Genomic DNA, 26,838 nt, shown 5'->3' on the forward strand with positions numbered 1-26,838 from the left:
GAATGGATCCCACAATTTCCACTGGTGAGGGACCTAATCTGTGCTCTCTGGCCAAGCAATGCTCTTTCCACATTTAGGTGGAGCTCCAGGCTATGCCCTGTAGTTAGCAGGGTCATTGGGTAGGTTCCATTACACCACAAAATCCATGCACTGGTTGTTTTGAGCCCTGCCTTTCTTCCTTGTTCCTGGCTGACCCCATGTGGTCTAGCCCTGCCAATTCCCTCAGCGTGCCCTGTGAGACAAGGCAGCAGTGAATCTTCTGTGAAGCACCCCAGAATACCTGGGAAGCTGAATACCGATCTTGGGCTCACTTTCTGCCTTTGAGGACACTGTAGGCCCAGAGGAACCCTCTTGGTATGTGCTGGCCTGAGGTAGGGCTGCTGCAGTCAAAGTGAAACCACTTCTCTTACCCTTCTCATGAGATTTTCTCAGTTTTTGTGGTCTAAGGGGGTGCTTCAGCCTCACTCCCTACTCCGGGTTATTGGATTCCACAAAGGAATTCTTGTCTGTATATAGTTGCTAGTTGGTCTTTCTATGGGGTACTAAAGCTGGGAAAATCTCATTCTGCCATCTTGCTCATGTCACCTGCATAGGGGTTTTCATTTCCACAGTTTATTGTATATTTAAGGGAAACAGCTCTATTCATTTTTCTGGATAAGAATTCATAAGTGAAAACTTGGTGATCCAAATGTAGGTGCTATTTTAAAATACTTAAACTTTTGTGATGGAAGGAAAAGTTCAAGTTAAATTGAGCTTTATTCTGTAGAATATGTCATTCATAGGAAAGTCAATTATGTCAACAGGGCACTGGTTAGTGCTGTAATTCCTAAACTGCTGAGTGGAGTAAATGTAAAATACTACCAAACTCTAAGTTTCAGGCCTACTTAAGAAAAAAAAAAAAGGGAGGGAAGACAAAGAAGAAAGAGAGAGAGAAAGAAAAGAGATAAGAAAAGAATATATAAAGAATAAAATGATATAGAATTGTGGCAAAATTAAAGTAACATGCTGACATCCATTTAGCTAATGGCTAATACTGTGTAGAATCACATGGTCATCTAACTTTTAAACATTGAAAAACCTTTAAACATTGAAAAGTCCCAAGATAAACATTCCTAATTTATGTACTCACTGATTTGCTCTAGCCCAGCCAACGTAGTCTTGTTTTTCTCTGTTCCTTCCTTCTACTCCAGCCTCCAGACATTTTTACACATACCCCCATGCCAGCAATAGCCACCTACTAACCATCTGCCAAGCTGCCTTCTTGCCTTCATTCATATGAAAAATTTTGTTAATTCCTACCCCATTAGGAAGCCTACCCTAATTTGGGGACAGGATCAGAAGAGTCAGCTTCAAGAGTATAATGATAAGAATGTTTTATACTTTATATAAAGTGTTTTAATTTTTAACACTTTCAGTCTGTATAATAACATTATAAGCTATTTCTGTACCCATTTTACAAAGGAGGAAATTAAAGCTTAGAAATGTTAAGTGGTTTATCCATGTTTCCTTAGATAGTAAAGGGCAGAGCTGAAGCTCAAACATAGGTTTTCTAATTACTACTGATGTAAATTGTTTTTAAAAAGGCAAAATGTATTATGCATCCTATTCTAAAGAACATAAGGGATATTCAATGATTGTGCAAGGGTCCTAAGAGCTCATAATAAATAATAAACCTATTTATCTACAAAATTAATTGGCTTCACACAATAGTAAACCAAAAGTAGAAAACTCTTTTCTAGGAGTGGATGACATCAGCACTAACTTTTTCCAAGGAACAGAGAGTACTATTCAGTGTTTCAGTTTGTAAAAATGCTACAAAATCCAGCTAAATCTCTGGGCAGGTTTATAGGTAATTAATACCAAGATAAGACACATGGGATGCCTTTATAATGCCCTCAAGATGAGAATGATCCGCAAGGAAAATTCAATAACAGGTGCCCCAACCTAAAGCAGTAAATAAAAAAAAAAATTAGCAAAGTCATTTTCACTAAATTGTCATGCTTTCAATAGATATTCATGAGTGTTTAGTCTATGTCAGGCAATATAAAAGATTTAAGGATTAACAAGCGAAGGAGGTCCAGTCCTTTTTCTCTAGGAACTCTTCTCTGTCTGCTCTCCCTACCTTCTGCCATAATGGACTCTTCACTCTTATTTTTGCCTTCTTTTCCTGAGGATCTCACATTTCCTTCAGCTTTCCTCTTCCCCTACGAGGTACACTCATAGGAATGACCCAATAGTCTACGGAGGGTAGATACCAAAATTACTACAAAATCACTGATACCATTTTGCAAGTCCCTTTTGAAATTAGAATCCTCCTCTACTCTCTATGCAGTCCTACAATCAAGTTTTCCTCCAGCAACAATGATTGGGTCAGGAGGACATCAGAGGTGTCCCACATTGTCAAGTACCACATGAACCAGTTATATAAATGTGAAATTTTCATGATCTGACAAAAATAAGATAGTCAATGTATCAACAACCACTTGGCTGGTGAATCTTGTATTTTAAGAATTTGGTAGGGAGGGACAAAAATGGTGGAGTAAAGGTAACCTCCTGGATTCCTGCTCCCAGAAAAAGAGGTGTAGATCTCGGTCTGCTACACAGGAGTGGATCGCTTCCCCACAAGAACACCATTGTGAATCGGCAGAGAATCAGTGTGGAACACAAAAAACAGGAAAAAAAGGTGAATGGGAGATAGGATCACAAAATCTGGAGAGTGTGAGACAAACAATAGAGAATAGAGCATGGGATGGTCACACCCGCCTGGCCAGTGAGTGAAGTGGGAGCAGACCAACAGAAGAACGTCTTGCTTCCCCACTGACCTCCACACCCACTCAGACAGGGACTTGCCTGAAGTCAGTGCAAAATCATGGCAGGAGACATGAGGCTCTGTGAAGAGGAGACAATAGCAGGAAGCATCTTGAACTCCACGGAGCTCTGGGCCAGGATTGCACTGAGGTAGTGCTGCTGCAGTCAAAGTGAAACCACTTCTCTTATCCTTCTCATGAGAGATATTAAAAAAAAATCCGTAACAAAGAATATATGAAGAGTAGGTCATAGATATTTATATTTAGGTTCCTGTTACACCAATTTTTCTTTTTTTATATAATCCAGAAAAAATTGTTTTATTTATGAAGTTTTATGAATAAAGCATTGGCAGCTTGAGAGCAAAAAGAATTTGGTCAAATGACGTATAATAGTCTCAAAGCCAAATTTATAATGAGGCCATTTTTTATTTATCTTAAGTAGGTTATAGAAATCACAGTCAAAAATGGAAGATTTCAAGAAGAATAGAAATTTAATTAAAAATAGCAAAATGAAAAAGATAAGAGGGGAGAAAGGTGGACTACTGGAATGGCAGGTTGAGGCCATAAAAGCAATGATAAAATTTTTTGAAATCAAATTTTCCAGAACTCTGAAAATTAACTGAAGTTGTGTAGCAATTCATGGAGCATTTATTCTATGAAAACTATGAAACTTGGCAAAAACAGAAGGGCTTGTGCATTTTAACTTGATCTATTCTCTATCCCTTCCCCCAACTGCATAATATCCTTAAAAACCTACAAACTTGCAACCATTGTAACTGTGAAAACAAACAGTAAGGTATCTACACCTAGACACAACATAGTCAAACTGCTGAAAGCCAAAAGCAAGGAGAGAATCTTGAAAGCAGCAAAAGATAAAGAACTTGGCATATACAAGAGATCCTTAATAAGATTAACAACAGGTGACTTCTCATCAGAAACTATAAAGGACAGAAAGCAGTGGGATGACATCTTCAAAGTGCTAAAATAAAAACAATTGTCAACCAAGGATTGTATATGAGAATTAAGACATTCTTAGGTACAGAAAAATAGAGAATTCATCACTAGCAGACCCACTCTACAAGAAATACTAAAGAGAATCCTTCAGGCTGATTTGAAGATACTAGAAAGAAACTGAAATCCATAGCATCAAAAAGGTTAAAATGCAACTCAAAAAATGTGAGAAAACATTTGTAAATCATAAATATGATAACAGATTCATATTTGGAATATAAAAAGAACTCTTGAACTCATTAATAAAAAGATTAAAAAATCCTAACGGAGTGTCTTTTTGATAAAAAATGACTTTTTTTCCTTTAGGTAAATACCCAGTAGTGGGATTGCTGGATCAAATGGTAGGTCTCTTTTAGTTCTTTCAGGAATCTCCATATTGTTTTTCTTTTTTTTTTTTTTTTTTTTTTTTTTTTTTGAGTCAGAGTCTCACTTTGTTGCCCGGGCTAGAGTGAGTGCCGTGGCGTCAGCCTAGCTCACAGCAACCTCAAACTCCTGGGCTTAAGCGATCCTACTGCCTCAGCCTCCCGAGTAGCTGGGACTACAGGCATGTGCCACCATGCCCGGCTAATTTTTTCTATATATATTTTTAGTTGGCCAGATAATTTCTTTCTATTTTTGGTAGAGACGGGGTCTCGCTCAGGCTGGTCTCGAACTCCTGACCTTGAGCAATCCACCCGCCTCGGCCTCCCAGAGTGCTAGGATTACAGGCGTGAGCCACCGCGCCCGGCCTCCCATATTGTTTTTCATAGAGGTTGCACTATTATGCAGTCCCACCAACAGCGTATAAGTGTTCCTTTCTCTCCGCATCCACACCAGCATTTTGGGACTTTTTGATAAAAGCCATTCTCACTGGGGTTAAGTCATATCTCACTGTGGTTTTCATTTGAATTTTTCTGATGATTAGTAGTACTTAGCATTTTCCATATGTTTATTGGTCATTAGTCTATCTTCTTTTGAATAGCTTCTGTTCATGTCTTTGCCCACTTTTTAATAGGGTTGTTTGATTTTTTTCCTGCTGATTTGCTTGTGTTCTTTGTAGAGTCTGGTTATTAGCCCTTTATCAGATATATAGCATGTGAATATTTTCTCCCATTCTGTAGGTTGTCTATTTGCTCTGTTGATTGGCTCCTTGGCTGTGCAGAAGCTTTTTAATTTAATCAAGTCCTATTTATTTACTTTTGATGCTGCTGTGATTGCCCTTGCAGTCTTCTTCATAAATTCTTTGCCTCGACCAATATCTACAAGAATTTTTCCAACATTTTCTTCTAGAATTCTTAGGGTTTCATTTGTTAGGATTTAGGTCTGTCATCCATCTTGAATTAATTTTGGGGAGTGGTGAGGGATATGGGTCCTGTTTCAATCTTCTACATTTGGCTCTCCAATTTTCCTAGCACCACTTATTAAATAGGGATTCTTTTCCCCATTATATATTGCTGTCTACTTTGTCAAAGATCAGATGGCAATATGTGGATGGTTTTAATATATGAATTCTCTTTTCCATTGGTTGATGTCTCTATTTTTGTGCCAGTACCATATGTTTTGGTTACTATAACCTTGTAGTATAGCTTAAAGTCTGGTACAATAATGCCTCTGAATTTGTTCCTTTTCCTTAAGGTTGTTTTGGCTATTGAGGCTCCTTTCCGGTTCTAAATGAAGCATGGAATTATTTTTTCTACATCTTAAAAAAATGATCTTTATATTTTGATGGGGAGTGCATTAAAATCTGTACATCATTTTGGGTACCATGGACATTTTAACAATGTTGATTCTGCTAATGTATGGGCATGGTATGGTTTTCCATTTTTTTACATCATCTGCAATTTCTATCTTCAGTGATTCCTAACACTCTTCGTAGAAAGCTTTCACATCCTTGGTTAAATGTGTTCCTAGGTATTTTATTTTTCTTTGTAGGTACTGTGAAGGTATTGAGTCTTTGATTTGATTCTCAGCTTGACTGTTGTTGGTGCATAGGAATGCTATGGATTTTTGTGCATTGATTTTGTAACCTGAGACTTTGCTGAATTTATTTATCAAATTCAGGACTCTCTTGGTAGAATCTTTGAGTATTTTTTAGATATAAGATCATATCATTAGCAAAGAGTGATAGCTTGACCTCCTTTTTCCCCATGTAGATACTCTTAATTTCCTTCTCTTGCCTGACAGCTCTACCTAGTATTTCCAGGACTGTGTTGAATAGAAGTGGTGACACTGGGATCCTTGTCTTACTCCAGTTCTGAGTGGGAATGCTTTCAACTTTTCCCCATTCAGTATGATGCTGGCTATCAGTTTGTCATATATGGATTTTATAATTTTGTGATATGTTCCCTCTATGCCTAGTTTGTTGATGGTTTTTATCATGAAACAGTGTTGGATTTTGTCAAATGCTTTTTCTGCATCTATTGAGGTGATCATATGATCTTGCTTTTTGCCACTGTTTATATGGTGAGTCACATTTGTGGATTTACGTTTGTTGGACCATACTTGCATCCCTGGGATGAAGCCCACTTGGTTGCAGTGTATTATTTTTTTGCTATGCAGCTGAATTCAGTTTGCTAGTATTTTATTGAGGATTTTTACATTTATATTCATAAGGATATTAGTCTATAGTTTTCTTTTTTTGTTGTATCCTTTCCTGGCTTTGGTATCAAGGTGATACTGGATTCATAGAATGAGTTGGGGAGAAGTCCTTCCTATTTGGTGTTATGAAATATTTCTGTAGTATGGGTATAAATTCTTCTTTGCAGGTCTGATAAAATTCAGCTGTGAAACCACCTGGCATGGGACTTTCTTTGTTAGAAGACTTTTTATTGCTTCTTCAATTTCATTGCTTGATATTCATCTGTTTAGTTCTATTTGTTCCTGATTGAGCCTTGGGAGGTTGTGTGTTTCCGAGAATTTGTCCATTTTCTCAATGTTTTCAAGTGGATGTGCATAGAGCTGTTTGTAGTATTCACAGATGATATTCTGTATTTCTGTGGTGTAAGTTGTAGTATCTCCTTTTTCATTTCTGGTTGAGCTAATTTGGGTCCTTTCTCTTCTATTCCTGGTTAATCTAGCAATATAAAAAACAAATTCTTTTTTATCTTCTCAAAGAACCAACTTTTTGTTTCATTAATCTTCTGTATTGCTTTTTCATTTTTGATTTCATTTAGTTCTGCTCTGACCTTAGTTATTTATTTTCTTCTGCTGAGTCTGAGTTTGTTTTTCTCTTCCTTTTCTATTTCCTTGAAATGATTCATTAGATTGTTGATTTGTGAACTTTCTGTCTTTTTGAATGTAGGTATTCAAGGCTATGAATTTTCCCCTTAGAACTGCTTTTGCTAATCCCACAGAGTTTTGATAACTTGTGTTCCCTTTGTAATTTAGTTTGAGGAATCTTTTGATTTCCACCTTAATTTCCTCCTTGACCCGTAATCATTCAGCAGTAGGTTGTTTAATTTCCATGACTTTGTGTAGAATTGAGTGTTTCTTTTGGAGTTGATTTCTAATTTTATTCCACTATGGTTTGAGAAGATAAATGGTATAATTTCTACTTTTTTGAATTTGTTGAGACATGTTTTGTGGCCTAAGATGTGATCAATCTTAGAGAATGTTCCATGTTCTGATGAGAAGTATATATATCAGTAGTGTTGGGGTAGAATATTCTGTAAATGTGCATTAGGCCCATTTGCTGTAGAGTCCCAGTGTTTATTATTTTCTGCTTGGAGGGTCTGTGCAGTTCAATCAGTGGGGTGTTTAAGTTCTCATTAGTTACAATGTTGCTGTTCATCACTTTCTTTACATCTAGTAGGGTTTGCATTATGAATTTGGGCACACCTTGGTGGGTGTATAAATATTTAGGGTTGTTATATCTCCTTGATTAATTGCTCCCTTTACCATTATATAATGACTGTCTTTGTCTTTCTTTACTATTGTTGATTTGCAGTCTATGTTATCTGACATGAGAATGGCTATACCTGCTTTTTGCAGGAAATTTTTTTCTATCCATTTATCTTGAGTCTGCATGAGTCCTTGTGGATTAGATATGTTTCCTGGAGATAGCAGATACTTCGCTTGTATTTTTATCCATTCAGCCAACCTATGTCTCTTGAGTGGGGAATTTAAGCCATTTACATTTATTGAAGGAATTGATAAGTGGGATGTATTTCTCTTCATCCTTGGGTAGAACCTTATTGCTTTGTTTTACCTCTCTAGGCATTATTTTATATGGGCTCTGAGACTTTTGGGTGATATTACACTGGTGGGTTTCCATGTGTTTAATGCAAATCTGAGTACTTCCTGCAGGGAAGGTCTGGTCTTGACAAATTCCCTCAGTGCTTGCTTATTTGAAAAAGCCTTTATTTTTCCCTCATATAAGAAAGTTAGTTTTGCAGTATACAAAATTTTAGGCTGGCCATTAGTCTGTTTAAGAAAACTGAAGATGGGGCCCCAATCCTTTCTTGCTTGTAAGGTCTCAGTTGAGAAGTTTGCAGTTAGCCTGATGGGTTTTCCTTTGCATTCACAATCATGAAGATGTGGAATTAACCCAAGTGCCCATCAATTCATGAATGGATTAATAAAATGTGGCATATGTATACCATGGAGTACTACTCAGCCATAAAAACATGAATTAATACCTTTTGCAATAATCTGGATGAAATTGGAGACCATTCTCCTAAGTGAAATATTGCAAGAATGGATAAACAAACACCACATGTACTCCCTATTAAATTAGAACTAACCGATCAGCACTCATGCACACAGATGGAAGTAAAACTCAATGGAAATCATGCAGGTGGGAGGGGTAAGGAGAGCATGGGTGAAATCATATCTAACAGGTACAACGTACACCATCTGGGTGGTGGGCACACTTATAACTTTGACTCAAGCAATACAAAAGCAATCCATGCAACCAAATCATTTGTAGCCCTATTAAATTCTGAAATAAAGAAAAAAATATAAATAATCCAATTAAAATTGGGCAAATGATTTGAATATACATTTCTCCAATAAAGATATGCAAATGGCCCATAAGCACATGAAGGGATGCTCAACATCATTTGTCATTAGGCAAATACATATCAAAACTACAATGAGATACTACTTCATATCCACTAGGCTGGTTAGAATAAAAAGACAGACAATAATGAGTGTTGGTGAGGATGGGGAGAAAAAGGAAAACTTGTACATTACTGGTGAGAATATAAAAGTTGTATAGCCACTTTGGAAACCCATTTGACAGTTCCTCAAAATGTTAAACACAGCATTACTATATGATCCAGCAGTTCAACTCATATGCATATACCCAAGTGAAATGATAATATATGCCACACAAAAAGTTGTACATAGATGTTCATAGAAGCATTATTTATAATGCCCAAAGTGGAAAAAAGCCAAATGTATATCAACTAAAGAATGGATAAATTAAATATGGTACATTCATATACTAGAATATTTAGCTATAAAAAAGAATAAAGCACTGATATATGCTATAACACTGATTAACATTTAAAATATTATTTATGCTAAGTAAAAGAAGTCAGACATATGACTCCATGTTGCATGATTCCATTTATATGAAATGTCCACAACAGGCAAACTTATAGAGACAGAAAGTAGATTACAAGGCTGAGGGACAGGAAATTGGAGAGTTGTTGATAATAGGATGGGCTTTGTTTTTGTAGTGATTAAAAATATTCCAAAATTAGAGTGTGGTGTTTGTTGTATAGCTGTGAATATACTAAACACCATGAATCATATACTTTAAATAGGTGAATGTTAATTACCTTGATTTGATCATTATACAATGTATGTATGTATTAAAACACCACACTGTACCCCATAAATATGTATAATTACAATTTCAAGTAAAAGCAAAATAAAACTTAGCAAAAATTTTTTAAAAATAAGAAATGGGTGAATGCTATGGTATGTAAATTATATCCTAATAAAGCACTTGTAACAAAAAGGTAACGACAACTCCCTTAGATCCACAGTCACATACTACAACTAGCAAAGAGGAACTGTGAAGTTTTAATTACAATATATTAAATACTTTATATGGCAGAAATAGATAACATTATTTGGGATATAGTAATAATTTAATAATAATAAAATTGACCAGTTGTTGACTATGTCCTTGTAGGCAGTGTGCTATGTAAATCAGACACTTTTATGATGTATTATATAATTTGTCAAAATGGATTAAGAGTAATCTCATTTCTCAGAATTTATCAGAAGAAAATAAAACAACTTTGGTTATAAAAAAAAGAAGAAGAAATCTAAGGTTAAAAGTGTGCTTATTGTACCATTATTTATAATAGTAAAAACCTAGGAGCCATTTAAATGTCCAATAATACCAAAGTGTTTCATTTGTCTATGGTATATTGCTCAGTATATAACCAATAAAAATTATAATTAGGAAGACTATGTAGCTCCTTGTATAAATGGTAATATTACATGTAAAAAAGGATGCTACAAAATTGCCCATGTACTACAATATTAATAGCAAACATTTATTGGGCATTTCAGATACTTTTCTAAGGATTACTCCATTTAATCCACATAATAACCCTTTAAAGTAAGGGTTATTGAGGAAACTGAGGCAAAGGAAGTTTAAGTAACATGCCCAACCATGCTTATAAGTGGCAAAGTCAGCATCTGAATCTTGATCCTTTGACACTTTTGCCCATGTCTTAGCCATCAGGTGTACCACCTTTCCATCACACTATCATGCCATGCCTCGTATGCCTGTGTAAAACATGCATGGATGTGGACTAGGACAGACATTCAAAAATGGAAATACTCAACTTGATATTTTCCACTCAAATTTTTAAATTTTCTAAAATTCATATACCTTTTTTTCTTTATACAAATAAAACACAAAGAGGAAACAAAAATCTTACATTCCTGTTATTACTACTGTTTCCCAGCTCCCTTAGGATAAAACATTTCATGTATATCAAGAAAATTTAATGCAAATGCAATACCAAACAACCACCAAAAAATCATTCTCCATTTCATCTTAGGGAAAGTATTAAATATCATAATATATCTTAGCAAACAAGTTATAACCATATCATCTTTACCTTGAATATATCTGCACTGTTGGGGCTAAACAGCTGGTGCTTCCCAGATCCCAAAATAATTGCACCTGAACATCTTGTTTCTCCATAGACATAAAGGGACACTGTTGCTGTGGTGCCAGCATTTTCAAGGTCCCCAGTGACCACAATTACTTTCCAGTCTCCATCTGGAAAGGAAAAAGGAAATCAGTCTGAAATTACAGAAGAAAACCATATTAATACTAGAAAAGTAAGGATTTCTACTTAATCTACTTATGAAATGAATAGGTTGTGAAATCAAGAAGTACTAAAATAATTGCTTATCATGGACTTCCTTCTTGGATGCTAGTATATGAAAAAGTTGTTGAAATATTTTAGCATTTTAATTACAAAACAAATAGCCATGGGCTTTTAAGAACAATATATATTTTGGGCAAAATGCTGAGTTGGAGGCATTAAGCCCTATGTGTTTGGCTGAAAGATTTAGGAGTTTATTTAGGCATCACTGTCAAATTTAGGGGTAGGAATGGATGACAGATATACTGATAATGTGACATTAAGGCATTATCTGTACTACAGAATATCTTTGTCAAGCTGGAGTTAGTAACACAGTTTGGTGATCCTAGCAGAATAGTGGTAGGGAAGTAGAAGACCTAAAAATGAAGTAAAAAAGGAGCTAAATTTTTTTTTTTCATGAAAAGTTGCTGGAGTATTCTTAGAGTTTGAATGAACCAATAAGTAAGGAGGAAAACATTGTACAAAATAAATCAGGCTTAGCAAATGAAGTGGGGCTTGGGGAGGGAGGATGAAGAAAAGATATATTCAAAATAGGAAAAGACAATTCCTCACACAAGCAGAAGAGATCATTGAGCTTCCTGTCACTGTGATGCTAAAAACATAGAAAGGTTGAGACGAGCAGAGCGTGACACAGAACATCTTTTATTACGAAAAGATCTACCAGTTGTTTTATGATTGATTTTGTTGGAAAGACAAAATGAGTCTTCATTTTATCACTTTGTGTACTTCTTTGTAAAACTACAGCATCAACCCTACAGTAGTAAACCCTTCTCTCACATTCCTCCCCATACTGTCAAGCGTAACAAAGGACAAACTCCTGCCCCTAGAAGTCTGTGCAGAGCATGCACCTCTACCCATCCCTGGCTAGCCCTGGAGTACAGGGGCAATATGAAGATGTCTTTATTGTTATTTTCAAAGGCTCCGTAAACACATACTTCCTTGGGAGCATTTTTTACATTTCCAAAATGTGATTAAAACCCACCACCATTCTGCCCACTGAATGCTCAGTAACATCATCATTAAGAAGTTATATTTCTTTCTAAAACATTAATGCTACCCCCCATATATCCATACACCTCATTTAAAGTTCTCTAATCAGTTTGATAAAACTTGAATCAAGTAAATTTTTCATAAAGCTATATTTGGTAATAAAGTTGAAACTTAAGCCTTGGAACCAAAATGCCGAAGGAGCAGCAGAACTCAAAGAGGTGCACTCTACTACTAATACTTCCACCCTGCAGCCACTTTGTCTTGAGAAACTTCAGTTCATGTGGGAAAGGAGGAAACAGGCAAATTGCACACTATAATCCCATAAATAATCCTATTTTGATATTAATTCTTACAGAAAACCTCACACCTTTGATGCATAACTGAAGAAGTTAAAAAATTTCTTTCCTTTTTTTTTAGGTCTTTCCTATCACATCTTTATTTTCTTCTCCTGTCATCTGGGCCTGAGCTGGGATTTCATCTCATGCTATCATGGGAAGAGGGACAGGAATAAGTTTGCATATAGGCTTGGATGTCTTATTTACTAAAATAGAAACAAATAAGGAGCTATTGACTCATATAATACTTCTGTGTTTCTCCCTTTTGGAATTAGCATGTGACCATGACATAAGCCTTAAGGGGGGAAACATGTCTTCTACAGTTATTTTTATTGATTTTCAAGTTTTGCTAAGCATATTTTTCTTTTCTTCCACTGGAAAAATGTATTTTCCAATATTTTCTATGGTATTCTTTATGATCACTTAACTTCTCTTAGAATGTTTCACTATCTAAAATACAAAAAGGGTCAAGCATGGTGGCTCATGCCTGTAATCTCAGCACTTTGGGAGGCTGAAGGAGAAGGATCATTTGAGGCCAGGAGTTCAGGACTAGCCTGGGCAACATAGCAAGACCCATCTCTACAAAAAATTTTAAAAAATCAGCTGGACATAGTGGTCCACACCTGTAGCCCTAGCTACTCAGAAGACTAAGGCTGGAGGATTGCTTGAGCCCAGGAGTTCAAGGTTACAATGAGCTATGATTGTGTCACTGCACTCCAGTCTGGGCAACAGACCAAGACACTATTTCAAAAAAATAAAATAAAATAAAAATAAAAATAGTTAGCAACATTTGTACAAAATAACAGAGGAACATTCTGAGTCTATTTTTAAATTAAAAGTTCTACTGTCCTATGAAATAGTTTATTTGTAACAGGGCTAAAACTGTGCTCACAGGTTTTGTATTGCTTTTATATGTGTCAAAATTATAAGTATTTTTCAATAATTTTATATTGTAAAACTTTCTTTACCAAAAAAAAAACATCTAACATGAGTTCAGATATTTTTTTCTATACAAGTTTCTCCTTTTCCCCCCTTGCCTTATAGCTGCTGTCTGTCCAACCCCCGGGGGGAGGGTTCCAACTGTCATCTCTTAATCTCTTTGGAAAATTACTTCTATTAAAGCTCTCAAAGGAAGAAAGAAACTTCCATGTAGTTGAAGTCTAAATATTTATCTTACAAGAGTTTTGAAAGGTTTAAAAAATTTTTGTTGACTATGCAGTAAGCCATTACTGACAATCTACCTTAGACTGTGCCCTTTCATTCTCTTTTCTAAGCTTAAATTGGGGAAAATACTACAGCAAATGGCCTCCATTTGAAGAAATCCTGCTGTAGATTAAAGGAAATTTTTCTTGGAAACCACATCCCAGGAGGCTTATTTTTCTTTTGTGTTAAAAAAATACTTTAGAAGTAGTATAGATATGCTCTATGATCTCTAAATATCCTATAATAAATGTAGATTTCTTCTCAAGAATGAAGTAAATTTTAACAGAAACCTCCACATTCACAATGAAAAGTATGTGCTTTGCCATTTCCATTCTTACGTAGCTAAGAGCAATCAGCATAGATACAATTGAACTAGAAAATTCTGAACATCAGTATACTGTCATCCCTGGTGTCTATGTGGGATTGGCTCAAGAACTCCCCATGGACAACATCCATAGATGTTTAAGTCCCTTATATAAAATAATATTTTCAATCCATAGTTAGTTGAATCCATGAATGTGCAACCCACAGACATGGGAGGCCAGCTGTATAATGTATGCCAACAACTGGAATGCAATTAATATTTGTTGACCAGTTTATTTATGAATATTAAGTGCCTATATTATGCATAAGCATTGTGTTAAACATTCAAGACACTCTCTAAAAGATACACAAGTCCAATTATCAAATCAGATTCAACACAACTTACAGATTTTACCTAATACTAAGTTTACTAATGATTTGCTACCAAGACACAGGATAAGCATTCTTTCTTTGGAGAAATCATAGGCCAGGGGTTGGCAAACTATGGCCTGTGGGCCAAAATGGGCCTATCGCTTGCTTTTGTAATTAAAATTTCATTGGAATAAAGCCATATTCATTTGTTTATGTATTATGCATGTGTGTTCTCACACTACAACAGCAGAGTTGAGTAGCTGCAATGAAGACCATAAGGCCCACAAAACCTCACCCAGCTTCATCTCCTGGCAGCATGAGGGAGCCATCTCAGAAGTCCAGCCCAGCCATCTCTTCAGATGTCTGCAACTGCAGCACCATCTGACTAAAATTGGATGAGAGGTTCCAGGCAAAAAATCACCTCACTGAGCCACATCAACCCATGGAAAGGTGAAAGATAATGAATTATTGTTTTAAGCCACTGAGTTTTGAGGTGGTTTCCCACACAGCAATAGATAACTGGAACAGCTACTGAAAGCATTTCACAGATAAGGGCTCTCCATTATCTTTTTACTCATAAATACCATTAGCATTTTTATCAGGAGGTCTAGTTATTAGCATGCAAGGGGATTTGACTGAAGCACCTCATTCATGTGTCCCAGGTAAAGGGAAAAAATAGATGGCAGGCCTGCCATTAACTGTTTCCTACCCAATGTTTTCTTAACAATTGGAGGTTTATTCTCAGGAAAGCACTAGTGAGTTATTGTGGGGAACAAAGTCCCTACAGCTAGTGAAGTTCAGTGGCCCTTCCTCAGATCTTAACACGTAATCTTTACCTTATTATGTGCATTATATTATAGGGGTTACATGCATCTTTCTTTGTAACTCAGAAAATTAACCCTGTTGTTGAAAATAGAAACATCTGTGTCTAGATACATTTTCAGTTACTTGGCAACTACCCATTGAATACTCAAAGAAATGCAGACAGAATGCATGTGAATTAAGCTCTTCCATGTAATTGTTAGTCCACCACACTGAAGGGAAAAACTCCTCACATCTGTCTGCCTTAAGTCACCACAACACCATAGTAAAAACTATGGGGGTCGTGCTTTGCCTGATGGCACATCAGACAGCAGACATGGTTCCATGACTCTTCCCTGAGCACAGCAGGACACAGGAAGATGCAGTGAAAGTGAGAAAGCCCAGTGGGCCTCAGCAGATTGCAGCCTCTCATTCCCTGGATTACAATTAGGGGTAGATGGAGAGAGCCTAAGATGACCAACATCACCGGGCATGAAATGTTTGTTTGGCTCTTACTTTGTGGAAAAGTTAAGTGTTGTGTCAGGGAAAGACAGAGGAGGAATGCAGGTGAGACTTGGGGGTAAAAGGTCCCAATGTTAGCCAGATCTTCTCCACCCCCAAAGCCTTATGCAGGTCCCACTGACCCTAGGTGGTACAGAGAGGTGAGGATAAATAAAACTTTTTCCATTATTACATGCAAGGCAATGTTTTAACACTACCTATAGATTGGCATGTCTGTCTAATGTTTAATCTAGCTCTTCTTAAAATACTGATACGTATAACACTCACCCCAAAGCAGCCTCTGGTCCTCTCTGCAGCCTCCCTTCTTCTCAGTGACCTTCCCTGTCCCATCCTTCAGCTATCCTGAAGGGATCCTTTCTACATCCAGGACTTTTGCCTAAAATCTCAGCCGGAATGTCCTTTCACCTCTCTCTTCTCCTCCTCTATCTGGTGAACACCTTCTATCTCCAGGCTCAACTCAAAGGTTTCCTCCTCTAAGAAGCATTTCCAAACATCCCTCCCTATAACTAGAATGAAGCACTCTCTTTTTCATGCCTTTATTGGACCCTTTCACACATCAACCTTTAGACATGTAAGTAACAGATCAGGAGTGTCTCCCTATCCCTCTCTACCCACCCAGACTATAAGGTCTCAAAGAAAAGTTTTGGTCTTAAGTGTCTCTGAATTCTTGGTGTCTAGTATAATACTTGGCACAGAATAACCTTTCAAAAAGTGAACGAGTAAATGATTTACAAAAATGTTTTGGGATATGTTAGGAAGTATTTTAAAAAGCAAAAGCTGCATGTGTGAGGAAGGATATTCAAGGTATTAAGGCCGGGTGCGGTGGCTCATGTCTGTAATCCTAGCACTCTGGGAGGCTGAGGCAGGAGGATCGCTCGAGGTCAGGAGTTTGAGACCAGCCTGAGCAAGAACGAGACCCCTGTCTCTCCTAAAAATAGAAAGAAATTTTATGGACAACTAAAAATATATAAAGAAAAAATTAGCCGGGTATGGTGGCAAATGCCTGTAATCCCAGCTACTCGGGAGGCTAAGGCAGAAGGATTGCTTGAGTCCCAGAGTTTGAGGTTGCTGTGAGCTAGGCTGATGCCATGGCACTCTAGCCTGGGCAACAGAGTGAGACTCTGTCTCAAAAAAAAAAAAAAAAAATTATTTTAAAGAATTCTATATAAAAAAATAAAAAAAGGTATTAAGATTGTTTCAGCACAATATATAACTACTTATCAATTAACAAAGAACAAGTCCTTCTGATAGTGTGTCATAAGTGTCATTTTTCATACAAAGTACAAGGACATTGTTATTTGCCTCATAATTGGTCTTATTATTAGCACAAAGATAATGAAAACAATATTGACCTTGTATCATCTACATTTTCAGGGTCATGTAAATATATTTCAATGAGATTTAGCAAAGATACTATAAATAAGTCAGATTAGTTTATCCTAATTTTTAATAATTTTATCTCCAAATAATTCTAACAAGTCCTTCAAAATATAACCTCATAAGAGGATCATGAGTTTTTTTTTGAATTTTTAAGTACTTTGCAAACATTATTATTTTTTCAAGAGACAAATATCATTAATCCTATTACACATGTAAAGCAATAGAGAAATTCTGTGCTGACTACCACAGGAGTGGGGATAAATTTGATACAGAGTTTGAAACAGTTATGCTTCCTAGAATAAAATGGTTTCAAATGATGCTCAATTTTCTCCACTTTTCATCCAGAAAACAATAAGACATTATCAGAAATGAATCTGCTACATGTTTTGCCTTGAAATTGGTTTAGGGCGAATCTCTTGTCATTCTTGTGACTTTATTATTTATTACTGTGTGATATGGAAAAGGACATCCCCCTTCAGAGGGCTGAACAGAGAAGACTGGGAAGAGACAACCCATGGGGTAGAGTGTGTGCCTACTGCAGCCTGAACATGTGGATGGTGGGGCTGCAGGACATATTCTACCACAAGTGAAAAATAAAGTCTGAAAACTAACATTTATTGGGCACATAAGATGTACCAGGCTTTATTCAAGGTGCTTTGTGGATATTATTTTATGTAATCTTCACAACAAGCCTTAAAGATAGTTTCTATTATTGCCTATGTTTTATAGGAAAGAAACTGAGGCACAGAGAAATATAGTGATTTCCCTGAGCCATGTGGTGGGGAAGTGGTGCAGTCAACATTCAGAATCCGCATTGCTAACCGGGACACCCAGCAGCCTCTCGCAGGGTAGAGCTTGTTGTATATCACAATTCAGGTAAGATGACTATCCTCCAGTGCAGTTTACCATGCATCCACTGCTCCTCTGCTTAGTACATTCAACTCCACTTTGTATCTTGACCCTTAACAGGGAGGACAGCATGATAGTTAAACGTCCAATTCCCGGTGGGTGCCCCAGGTTCCTAGTGACCATCTCAGCTTGTCTTCTAGCTTCTCAGCAATGGCATTTCAATCTTGTCCTTATCCCAAATTCCCGTTAAGTGTATCCTTGATACTTGCTGCCAAATCTCCCCCACGCCCCTTGGCCTCTTTGATCACCGACCTTACCTTGGCTTACATGAAACCTTTGACTTGCCTTCCTTTGCATGCTGCTGTCCCTCAGTATGGGGCATGGGGACTGGTTCCAGGGCTCGCCCCTCATACCAAAATACATGGTTGCTCAAGTCTCTTATATAAAATGGCATGGTAGAAGGTTGGTGGCTCTGTCTGTGGGCTCACAATGGTGTTGGCAAGATACCTTTTACAGCAATTGTTATATCAGCTAGAACCTCACCGCAGGATCACTGAAAAACCTGGGCAGGAGATAAGGTCAAAATGGCCAAATAGTCACAGGTAGTATGTGCCTCGTCCATGGAGAGGAACCAGAATAGTAAGCAGAGTCTCACAATTTGAACAGACCATCTAGGAGAGAACACTGGGATTCACCAGGGGAGTGATGAGAAGCACCAAAAGTGGGTAAGGAGTGGATGCAGGGGTGGGAAACCTGCAGCCTCAAGGCCACATATGGCCCTCCAGATCCCCAAGTGCAGACCCTCGACCAAATCCAAACTTCACAGAGAAAAATCCTTTTATTAAAACAATTTGTTCTGTAAAATCTGGATTCAGTCAAAAGGCCACACTCAAGGATCCAGAAGGCCACATGTGGCCCCAAGGGTGCAAGTTCCTCAACCCTCATGGGCAGCTTTTCCCTGCTAGGGATTGGCTAAGAGCTGGGAGAAGCTTCTGGATGCGGGGAAACATAAGAGAGAAGCCCCCAGGTTCCACATTCTGAGGCATGCTTTTACAATCTTGGCTACAAGATAACTCCCTGACCCAGGTAGTTCTAGGGGCCAACATAGGAAGCTGCTTGCAGATTGCATAGAGAGAGAGAGATTGCTCCAGGAAAGGACTCATGCAAAATCCCATAGGCATCCAAACCTAGAGCAGCTTGAGTCAGGTGCCATTCTGAGCCTAAATACTGGGAAACTATGGGGGCACTTGCAGCCACTGCACGGCTCCAAGGAGGGATAGAGGAGCCCAGACACTCCCACACAGGCCTCAGAAAGTCTCTGTCACCCTGCTGTTAAGACTAAGATATCAGTGGATGACATTTTCCACAGTTTCTTGCCTATACTTGCCTGGGTGGGGCCTCAGCCTTTTTAGTCACAGGCCCAAGATGCCATTTTGAGAGTTTGACCATAGGCTGCACCCTGCCCTTGGGCTGAGTGTGGGCTGACTGAGCTGTAGTCCTTGCCCAGCTAGGGAGGGGCAGGGATACTCGGTTTTCTAACACACATCTACAACAATACCCACCACCCTGCAATGGGCTGCTGTGAGACCAAGTCTTGAGCGAACTGCACTCCATGAAAAGGGCCCCACCCTCTCTAGTCGCAGGCCCAAGGCTCCACACTTGGAGTTTAAATCTAGGAAGCATCTCATCTGTGGGCTGAATTTAGGTTGACCCAGCTGCTGTCACATCCAGCTGGGGATGGACAGTGGAGCCCAAGCTCTCCTATACACACCTAGGACAATTCCCACTGCCTTGCTATGGGCTCCTAGGAGAATGAGACACAAGTGGACTGCACTCCGCACAGTTTCTTGCCCATGTGACTCACCTAAAAAGAGTCCTGCCTTCTTTGATTCTAAGCCCATAGTCAGTGCCATTTTGAGAGTTTAATGCTGGGCTGTGCCCTGCCCTGCACTTAGACCAAATTTAAGGTGATATGGCTGTAGCCACCACCTGGTAAGGGACAGGGGAAATACAGCTCCCCTAAACACACTTAGGACAATACCCACTGCCCTGTTATAGGCAGATCTGGGACTGGGAACTAGCCTGTCCAATCCATTGCAGCTACCAGGACCATTTGGGTCCTAAGGGGTGGCTCCACTACTGCTACTTCCACCTCTCACATCACACCAGCTACTCAGGGGCCTGAGAACACACCCACACACCCAGCCCTCTGCTCCAACTACTAGCTTCTGAGCAAGATACCTGAAAAGCCAAGAACTGGGCCCCCAGAACACACTTACACTGTGCCAGCATAAGCTGCTCTGGGGCCTAAACTCAGGCATGCTCAGCTCAATGCGTCCGCCACTTGGACCTGAAGACTAGCTTGGCTGGCATTTAAGTCACCAGCAAAATTTCACTACAGCCTTAACTAGTAAGTATACCATAAGCCACCAAGGAAATGTAGATATCACTGACCCTGTGTACTGCCTAAGAAATCATATAAAGATCACACTACTGTAGGCACCCAAAATCAAAGCAAAAGCATCCCACTCAACCAACACTCATACATACCAAAATGCCAGAAAAAGAATTCCAAATATTGATTCTAAAGAAGATCAATGAGATGCAAAAGAACTTCGAAAACCAGTACAAAGAAAATCAACTCAGGATATGAATGAGAAATTTATCAAGGAGATAGATATTTTTAAAAATCCCCCCAAAACAGAAATTCTGTAGCTGAAAAATTCATTGAAGGAAATACAAAACACATTTGACAGCTTTGAGAATAGACTAGAATAAGCGGAAGAAAGAATCTCAGAACTTGAAGACAGTTTTTTTGAAATAATTCAGTCAGACAAAAAAAAAAAAGAGAGAAAAAAGAAAAAAAGAATAAGCAAAGTCTACAAGACATCTGGAACTACCTAAAGCAACTGAACTTATGAAATATCAGTATTCCCACGGAGGAAGAGAGATCAAAAAGATTAGAAAATCTATTTAAGGAAATATTAATAATCAATAAAAATTTTCCAGAACTAGCAAGAGTTAGTCATTCAGATACAAGAGGCCCAATTGTTCCTAGGAAAATACATTGTAAAAATGACTTCACCACGGCATATTTTAATCAGGATGACTAAAGTTGAAGTTAAAGAAAGATTTTTAAAATTACCAAGAGAAAAGTGTCTAGTTACCTATAAAGGAAGCCCCATCAAACTAACAGTGGACCTCTCAGCAGAAACCACACAGGCCAGAAGAGAATGGGATGGCATTTTCAAAATGCTGAAAGAAAAAAATGCCATCTGAGAATTTTATAACTTGTCAGAATAAACTTCATAAATGAAGGAGAAATACTCTTCCCCAGAAAAGCAAACACTGAGAGAATTTGTCACCATGACACTGTTCCTATAGGAAATGCTCAAAGGGGTCTTAAACATGGAAACAAAAGGTCAATATTCACCATCATGAAAACACATAAAAAAATAAAATGCACAGGTCTTATAAAACAGTCACACAAAGGAATAGGAGAAAGGAATTAAATGGTAACATGACAAAAGTTCAGAAAACCACAAAGACAAAAAGAGAAAAAAAGGAAAAAACAAAGAATTTATAAAACAACTAGAAATCAATTAACAATATGACAAGAACAAAGCCTCACATATCAATATTAACTTAAATGGATAAAGATATAGATTGGCAGACCAGATTTAAAAAATGATCCAACTATATCTTGCTTACAAGAAACTCACCTTATCCATAAAGACATGTATAGACTGACAGTAAAGGGGTGGAAAAAGATATTTTATGCAAATGAAAACCAAAAGCAAGCAGGAGTAGCTATATTTATATCAGATAAAAGAGACTTTAAATCAAAAACAGTAAAAAAAAAAAGACAAAGGGATCAATGCAGAAAGAGGATATAAAAATCCTAAATATATAGACACCCAATATCAGAGCACCCAGATTCACACACACACATACACACAAATTACCAGACCTGAAGAAAGAGATAGACAGCAACACAATAATAGTGGAGGACTTCAATATCCTACTCACAGCTCTAGACAGATCACTAAGACAGAAAATCAACAAAGAAACTAAATTGGAGTTTAGACCAAATGGACTTAACAGACATTCCAAACAACAACTACAAAGCACTCATTTCATCAGCACATGAAGTGCTGTCCAGAACAGACCACATTTTGGGCCACAAAACAAGCTTTAACAAATTTTGAAAAATTAAAATCATATCAAGTACCTTCTCAGACTACAGTGGAATAAAGCTAGAAATCAATACAAAGAGGAATGTCAGACACTATACAAATGCATGGAAATTAAACAATATGCTCCTGAGTGATTAATGGGGTCAATGAAAAAATAAAAATGAAAATTTAAAAAGTTTTGAAATTAATGAAAATGCAACATACTAAAACCTGTGGGATACAGTAAAAACAGTACTATGAGAGAAGTTTAGAGCATTAAATGCTTATGTCAAAAAAGTAAAAAGATAAAAATTTAACAACATTAATCATGCACCTCAAGTAACTAGAAAAATAAGAACAAACCAAACCTACGGCTACCAGAACAATAGAAATAACAAAAATCAGAGCAGAACTAAATGGAACAAAAGACCTAAAAACAATATAAGGATCAATGAAATGAAAAGTTTGTTCTTTGAAAAGATAAACAAAGTTGATAAAACACTAGATAGACTAACCAAGAAGAGAGAAGATCCAAATAAACACAATCAGAAATGAAAAAGCAGACATTACAACTGTACCATAGAAATACAAAAGATCATCAGACTATTATGAATGACTATATGCTCACAAACCAGAAAACCTAGAGGAAATGGATGAATCCCCAAAAATATACAACTCCCAAGATTGCACCAAGAGGAATAGAACTCCTAAATAGACAAATAATGGATAGTGAGATTAAGTCAGTAATAAAGAACCTCTAAACAAAAACATAGCCTAGGACCAGATGGATTCACAAGTGAACTCTATAAGATGTACAAGGAAGAACTGATATAAATTCTACTGAATCTGTTCCAAAAGATCAAGAATGAGGGAATCCTCCCTAACTCATTCTACAAAACCAGTATCACCCTGACACCAAAGCCAAGAAAGAAAGCAACAAAAAAAGAAAACTACAGACCAATATCTCTGATGAACATAGATGCAAAAATCCGCAACAAACTACTAGCAAACCAAGTCTAACAGCACATCAAAAGGATAACTCAACATGATCAAGTGCATTTCATCCCAGGAGTGCAATGATGGTTCAATATGTGAAAATCAATAAATGTGATTCACCACATAAGCAGAATTAAAAACAAAAAACATATGATCTTCTCAATAGATCCAGAAAAAGCATTCAACAATATCCAGCACCACTTCAGATAAAAACCCTCAAAATATTCAGCATAGAAGGAACATACCTCAAAGTAATGAAAGCCATATATGATAACCCCAAAGCCAACATTGTACTGAATGGGGTAAGTTGAAAGCACTCCCCCTAAGAAATGGAACAAGACAAGGATGCCCACTGTCACCACTTCTAGTCAACATAGTGCTGAAAGTTCTAACCAGAGCAATCAGTCAAGAGAAAGAAAGAAAGTACATTCAAACTGGGAAAGAGGAAGTCAAATTATCTGCTTACTTATGACATTATCTTATACCCAGAAAAACAGAAAGACTCCTCCAAAAAACTCCTAGATTTGATAAATGAATTCAGCAATGTCTCTGATTATAAAATCAATGTACAAAAATCAATAGCATTTTACACACCAAAAACAACCAAGCTGAGGAGCAAATCAAGAACTCAATCCTATTTACAATAGCTGCAAAATAAAAAATACCTAGGAATACATTTAACCAAGGAAGAGAAATATTCCTACAAGGAGAACTACAAAACACTGATGAAAGAAATCACAGACAACACACACAAATGGATAAACATCCCATGCTCATGGGTTGGAATAATCAATATCATTAAAATGACCACACTGCCCAAAGTAATCTAGAAATTCAATGCAATTCCTATCCAAATACCAACATCATTTTTCATAGAATTAGAAAAAACAATCCTAAAATTCATATGGAAGCAACAAAGAGCCCAAATAACCCAAGTGATCCTAAAGAAAAAGAACAAAACTGAAGATATAATATTACCTGACTTCAAATTATACTACAAAGCTATAGTAACCAAAACAGTGTGGCACTAGTATAAAAGTAGACACATAGATAAATGAAACAAAATAAGGAATCGAGAAATAAAACCATATACTTATAACCAACTGATCTTCGACAAAGCAGACGAAAACATACACTTAGGAAAGGATGCCCTGTTCAATAAATGATAATGGATAAAAGGATAGCCATATATAGAAGAATGAAACTGAATCTCTATCTCTCACCATATACAATAATTAACTCAAGGTGGATTAAAGACTTAAATGTAAGATCTGAAACAATAAAAATCCTAAGAAAAACTCTTCTGGACATTGGCATACATAAAAATTTCTGACTAAGACCCCAAAACCAAATGCAATAAAAACAAAAACAGACAAGTGGGACTTAATTAAACAAAGAAGCTAAAGCTTCTGCACAGCAAAATAAATAATCAAAAGAGTAAATAGGCAAACTAAGTATCTGACAAAGGATTAATATCCAGAATCTACAATGAACTCAACAACTCAGCAAGAAAAAACAACCCCATTAAAAAGTGGGTAAATGGGCCGGGCGCGGTGGCTCACGCCTGTAATCCTAGCACTCTGGGAGGCCGAGGCGGGCAGATTGTTTGAGCTCAGGAGTTCGAGACCAGCCTGAGCAAGAGCGAGACCCCGTCTCTACTAAAAAAAAAAAAATAGAAAGAAATTATATAGACAACTAAAAATATATATAGAAAAAATTAGCTGGGCATGGTGGCACATGCCTCTAGTCCCAGCTACTTGGGAGGCTGAGGCAGAAGGATCGCTTGAGCCCAGGAGTTTGAGGTTGCTGTGAGCTAGGCTGATGCCACGGCACTCTAGCCCAGGCAACTGAGCGAGACTCTGTCTCAAAAAAAAAAAAAAAGTGGGTAAATGATATGAACAGGCATTTTTCAAATGATATACAAATGGCCAAAAATCAGGAAAAAGTACTCAGCATCACTAGTCATCAGAAAAACACAAATTAAAACCACAATGAGATAACATCTTGCTCCAATTTGAATGGCCAGTATTGAAAAAAAAAAATAGATGTTTGTTTGGATGTAGTGAAGAAAGAACTCTTACATACTGTTGGTGGTCATGTAAGTCAGTACAACCTCTACGGTGATAATTATGGAGATTACTCAAAGAACTAAAAGTAGATTTACCATTTGGTGCTGCAATCCCAATACTGGGTATGTACCCAGAGGAAAAGAAATAATTGTATCAAAAGACACCTGCACTCATATGTTTATCACAGTACAATTCACAATAGCAAAGGTACGGAATCAACCTAAGTGCCCATAAACCAATGAGTGGATAAAGAAAATGCGGTATACACGTCATGGAGTACTACTCAGCAATGAGAAGGAATGAAATAATATCTTTTGCAACAACTTGGGTGGAAGTAGAGGTCATCATCCTAAGTGAAGTAACTCAAGAACAAAAACATAAATGCCACATGCTCTCACAGTGGGAGCTGAACTATGGCTATGCAAGTATACACAGAGTGGTATGAGGGACAGTGGTGACTCAAAAGCGTGGAGAGTGGGAAAAAGTGATGGATGAAAAATTACCTGCAGGGTACAAAGTATTATACACTATTTGGGTGATGGATACACTAAAAGCCAAGACTTCACCACTATACAATATATACAAGTTAACAGAATTCAATTTGTACCCCTAAATCTATTAAAAGGGAAAAGAAAGAAAAAAGCATAATATTTGCACACAATCATCCTCCCATATACTTTCTTTCCTTTCCTTTTCCCTTCCGTTCCCTTCCCTTCCCCTTTCCTTCTCTTCACCTCTCTCTTCTTGACAGGGTCTTGCTCTGTTTTCCAGGCTGGAGTGCAGTAGTACACTCAGAGCTCACTATAATCTTGAATGCCTGGGCTCAGGTGATCTTCCCATCTCACCTTTCTAAGCAGCTGGGACTACAGGTGTGCACCACCATGCCTAGCTAATTTTTTTTTTTTTTTTTTTTGGTAAAGATGCAGTCTCAGTATGTTCCCAGGCTGATCTTCAACTTCTGGCCTTGAAAAGTCCTGGGATTACAGGCATGAGCCACCATGCCCAGCCCTCCCATATACTTTAAATCTTCTCTAGATTACTTATAATAATACAATATTAATGCTATGTAAATAGCTGTACTGTGTTGTTTTTTGTGTTATTTTTGTCATTGTACTGCTATTTTTTATTGTTTTGTTTTTTTCCAAATATTTCTGATCCATGGTTGCTTGAATCTGGGGATGCAGGACCTGCAGATACGGAGGTCCAACTGTATTTGATAACAATTCTCAAATACTTTGTGCCCAACCTCCAAGCAATCTACTAGGTTCAAACCTACTTTCAGATTCACATCACTGTGAATAAGGATAACAACTCATGATCCTCAATATATTTAGAATCCAAGTCTTGACCTTTGTATGCAGGTCTACATGAACAATCCACTGCCAATTCTATTGCTATTGTCATCTGTTGCTGTATTACAAACCATCCTAAAAGTTAATAACTAAAAACAACAATACTTTCTTTGGTCATTGAACTGGTAATTTGGGCCAGGCTTGGCAGAGGATTATCTCTGCTACACAGAGTCAACTCGAGCAGTTCAACTGTGGCCAGGAGGACTTGCTTCCAATAAGGCTCTCTGACATGACTGGCGTGCTATGTTCAATTATGGGTATTTTGCCTCAGACAGAAAAAGGTGTGAACCAATGTTCTAGAATCAATGTAGTATAAACGAATACCCAAACACT

At 37.4% G+C, this 26,838-nt stretch overlaps 1 protein-coding gene across 1 annotated transcript in view; it reads right to left on the reverse strand.

Moving 5' to 3' along the window:
- The window catches only part of RP1 (RP1 axonemal microtubule associated), a 310,551-nt gene that overhangs the window by 78,012 nt on the left and 205,701 nt on the right, over window positions 1-26,838 (reverse strand). Inside the window, exon 25 of the mRNA XM_045560987.1 lies at window positions 10,886-11,049. Within this exon, the coding sequence (XP_045416943.1) occupies window positions 10,886-11,049 (164 nt within the window). The remainder of the gene's footprint in view (window positions 1-10,885; window positions 11,050-26,838) is intronic.

The sequence above is a fragment of the Lemur catta genome, chromosome 9 (assembly GCF_020740605.2).
Source record: "Lemur catta isolate mLemCat1 chromosome 9, mLemCat1.pri, whole genome shotgun sequence".
Lineage (NCBI taxonomy): Eukaryota > Metazoa > Chordata > Mammalia > Primates > Lemuridae > Lemur > Lemur catta.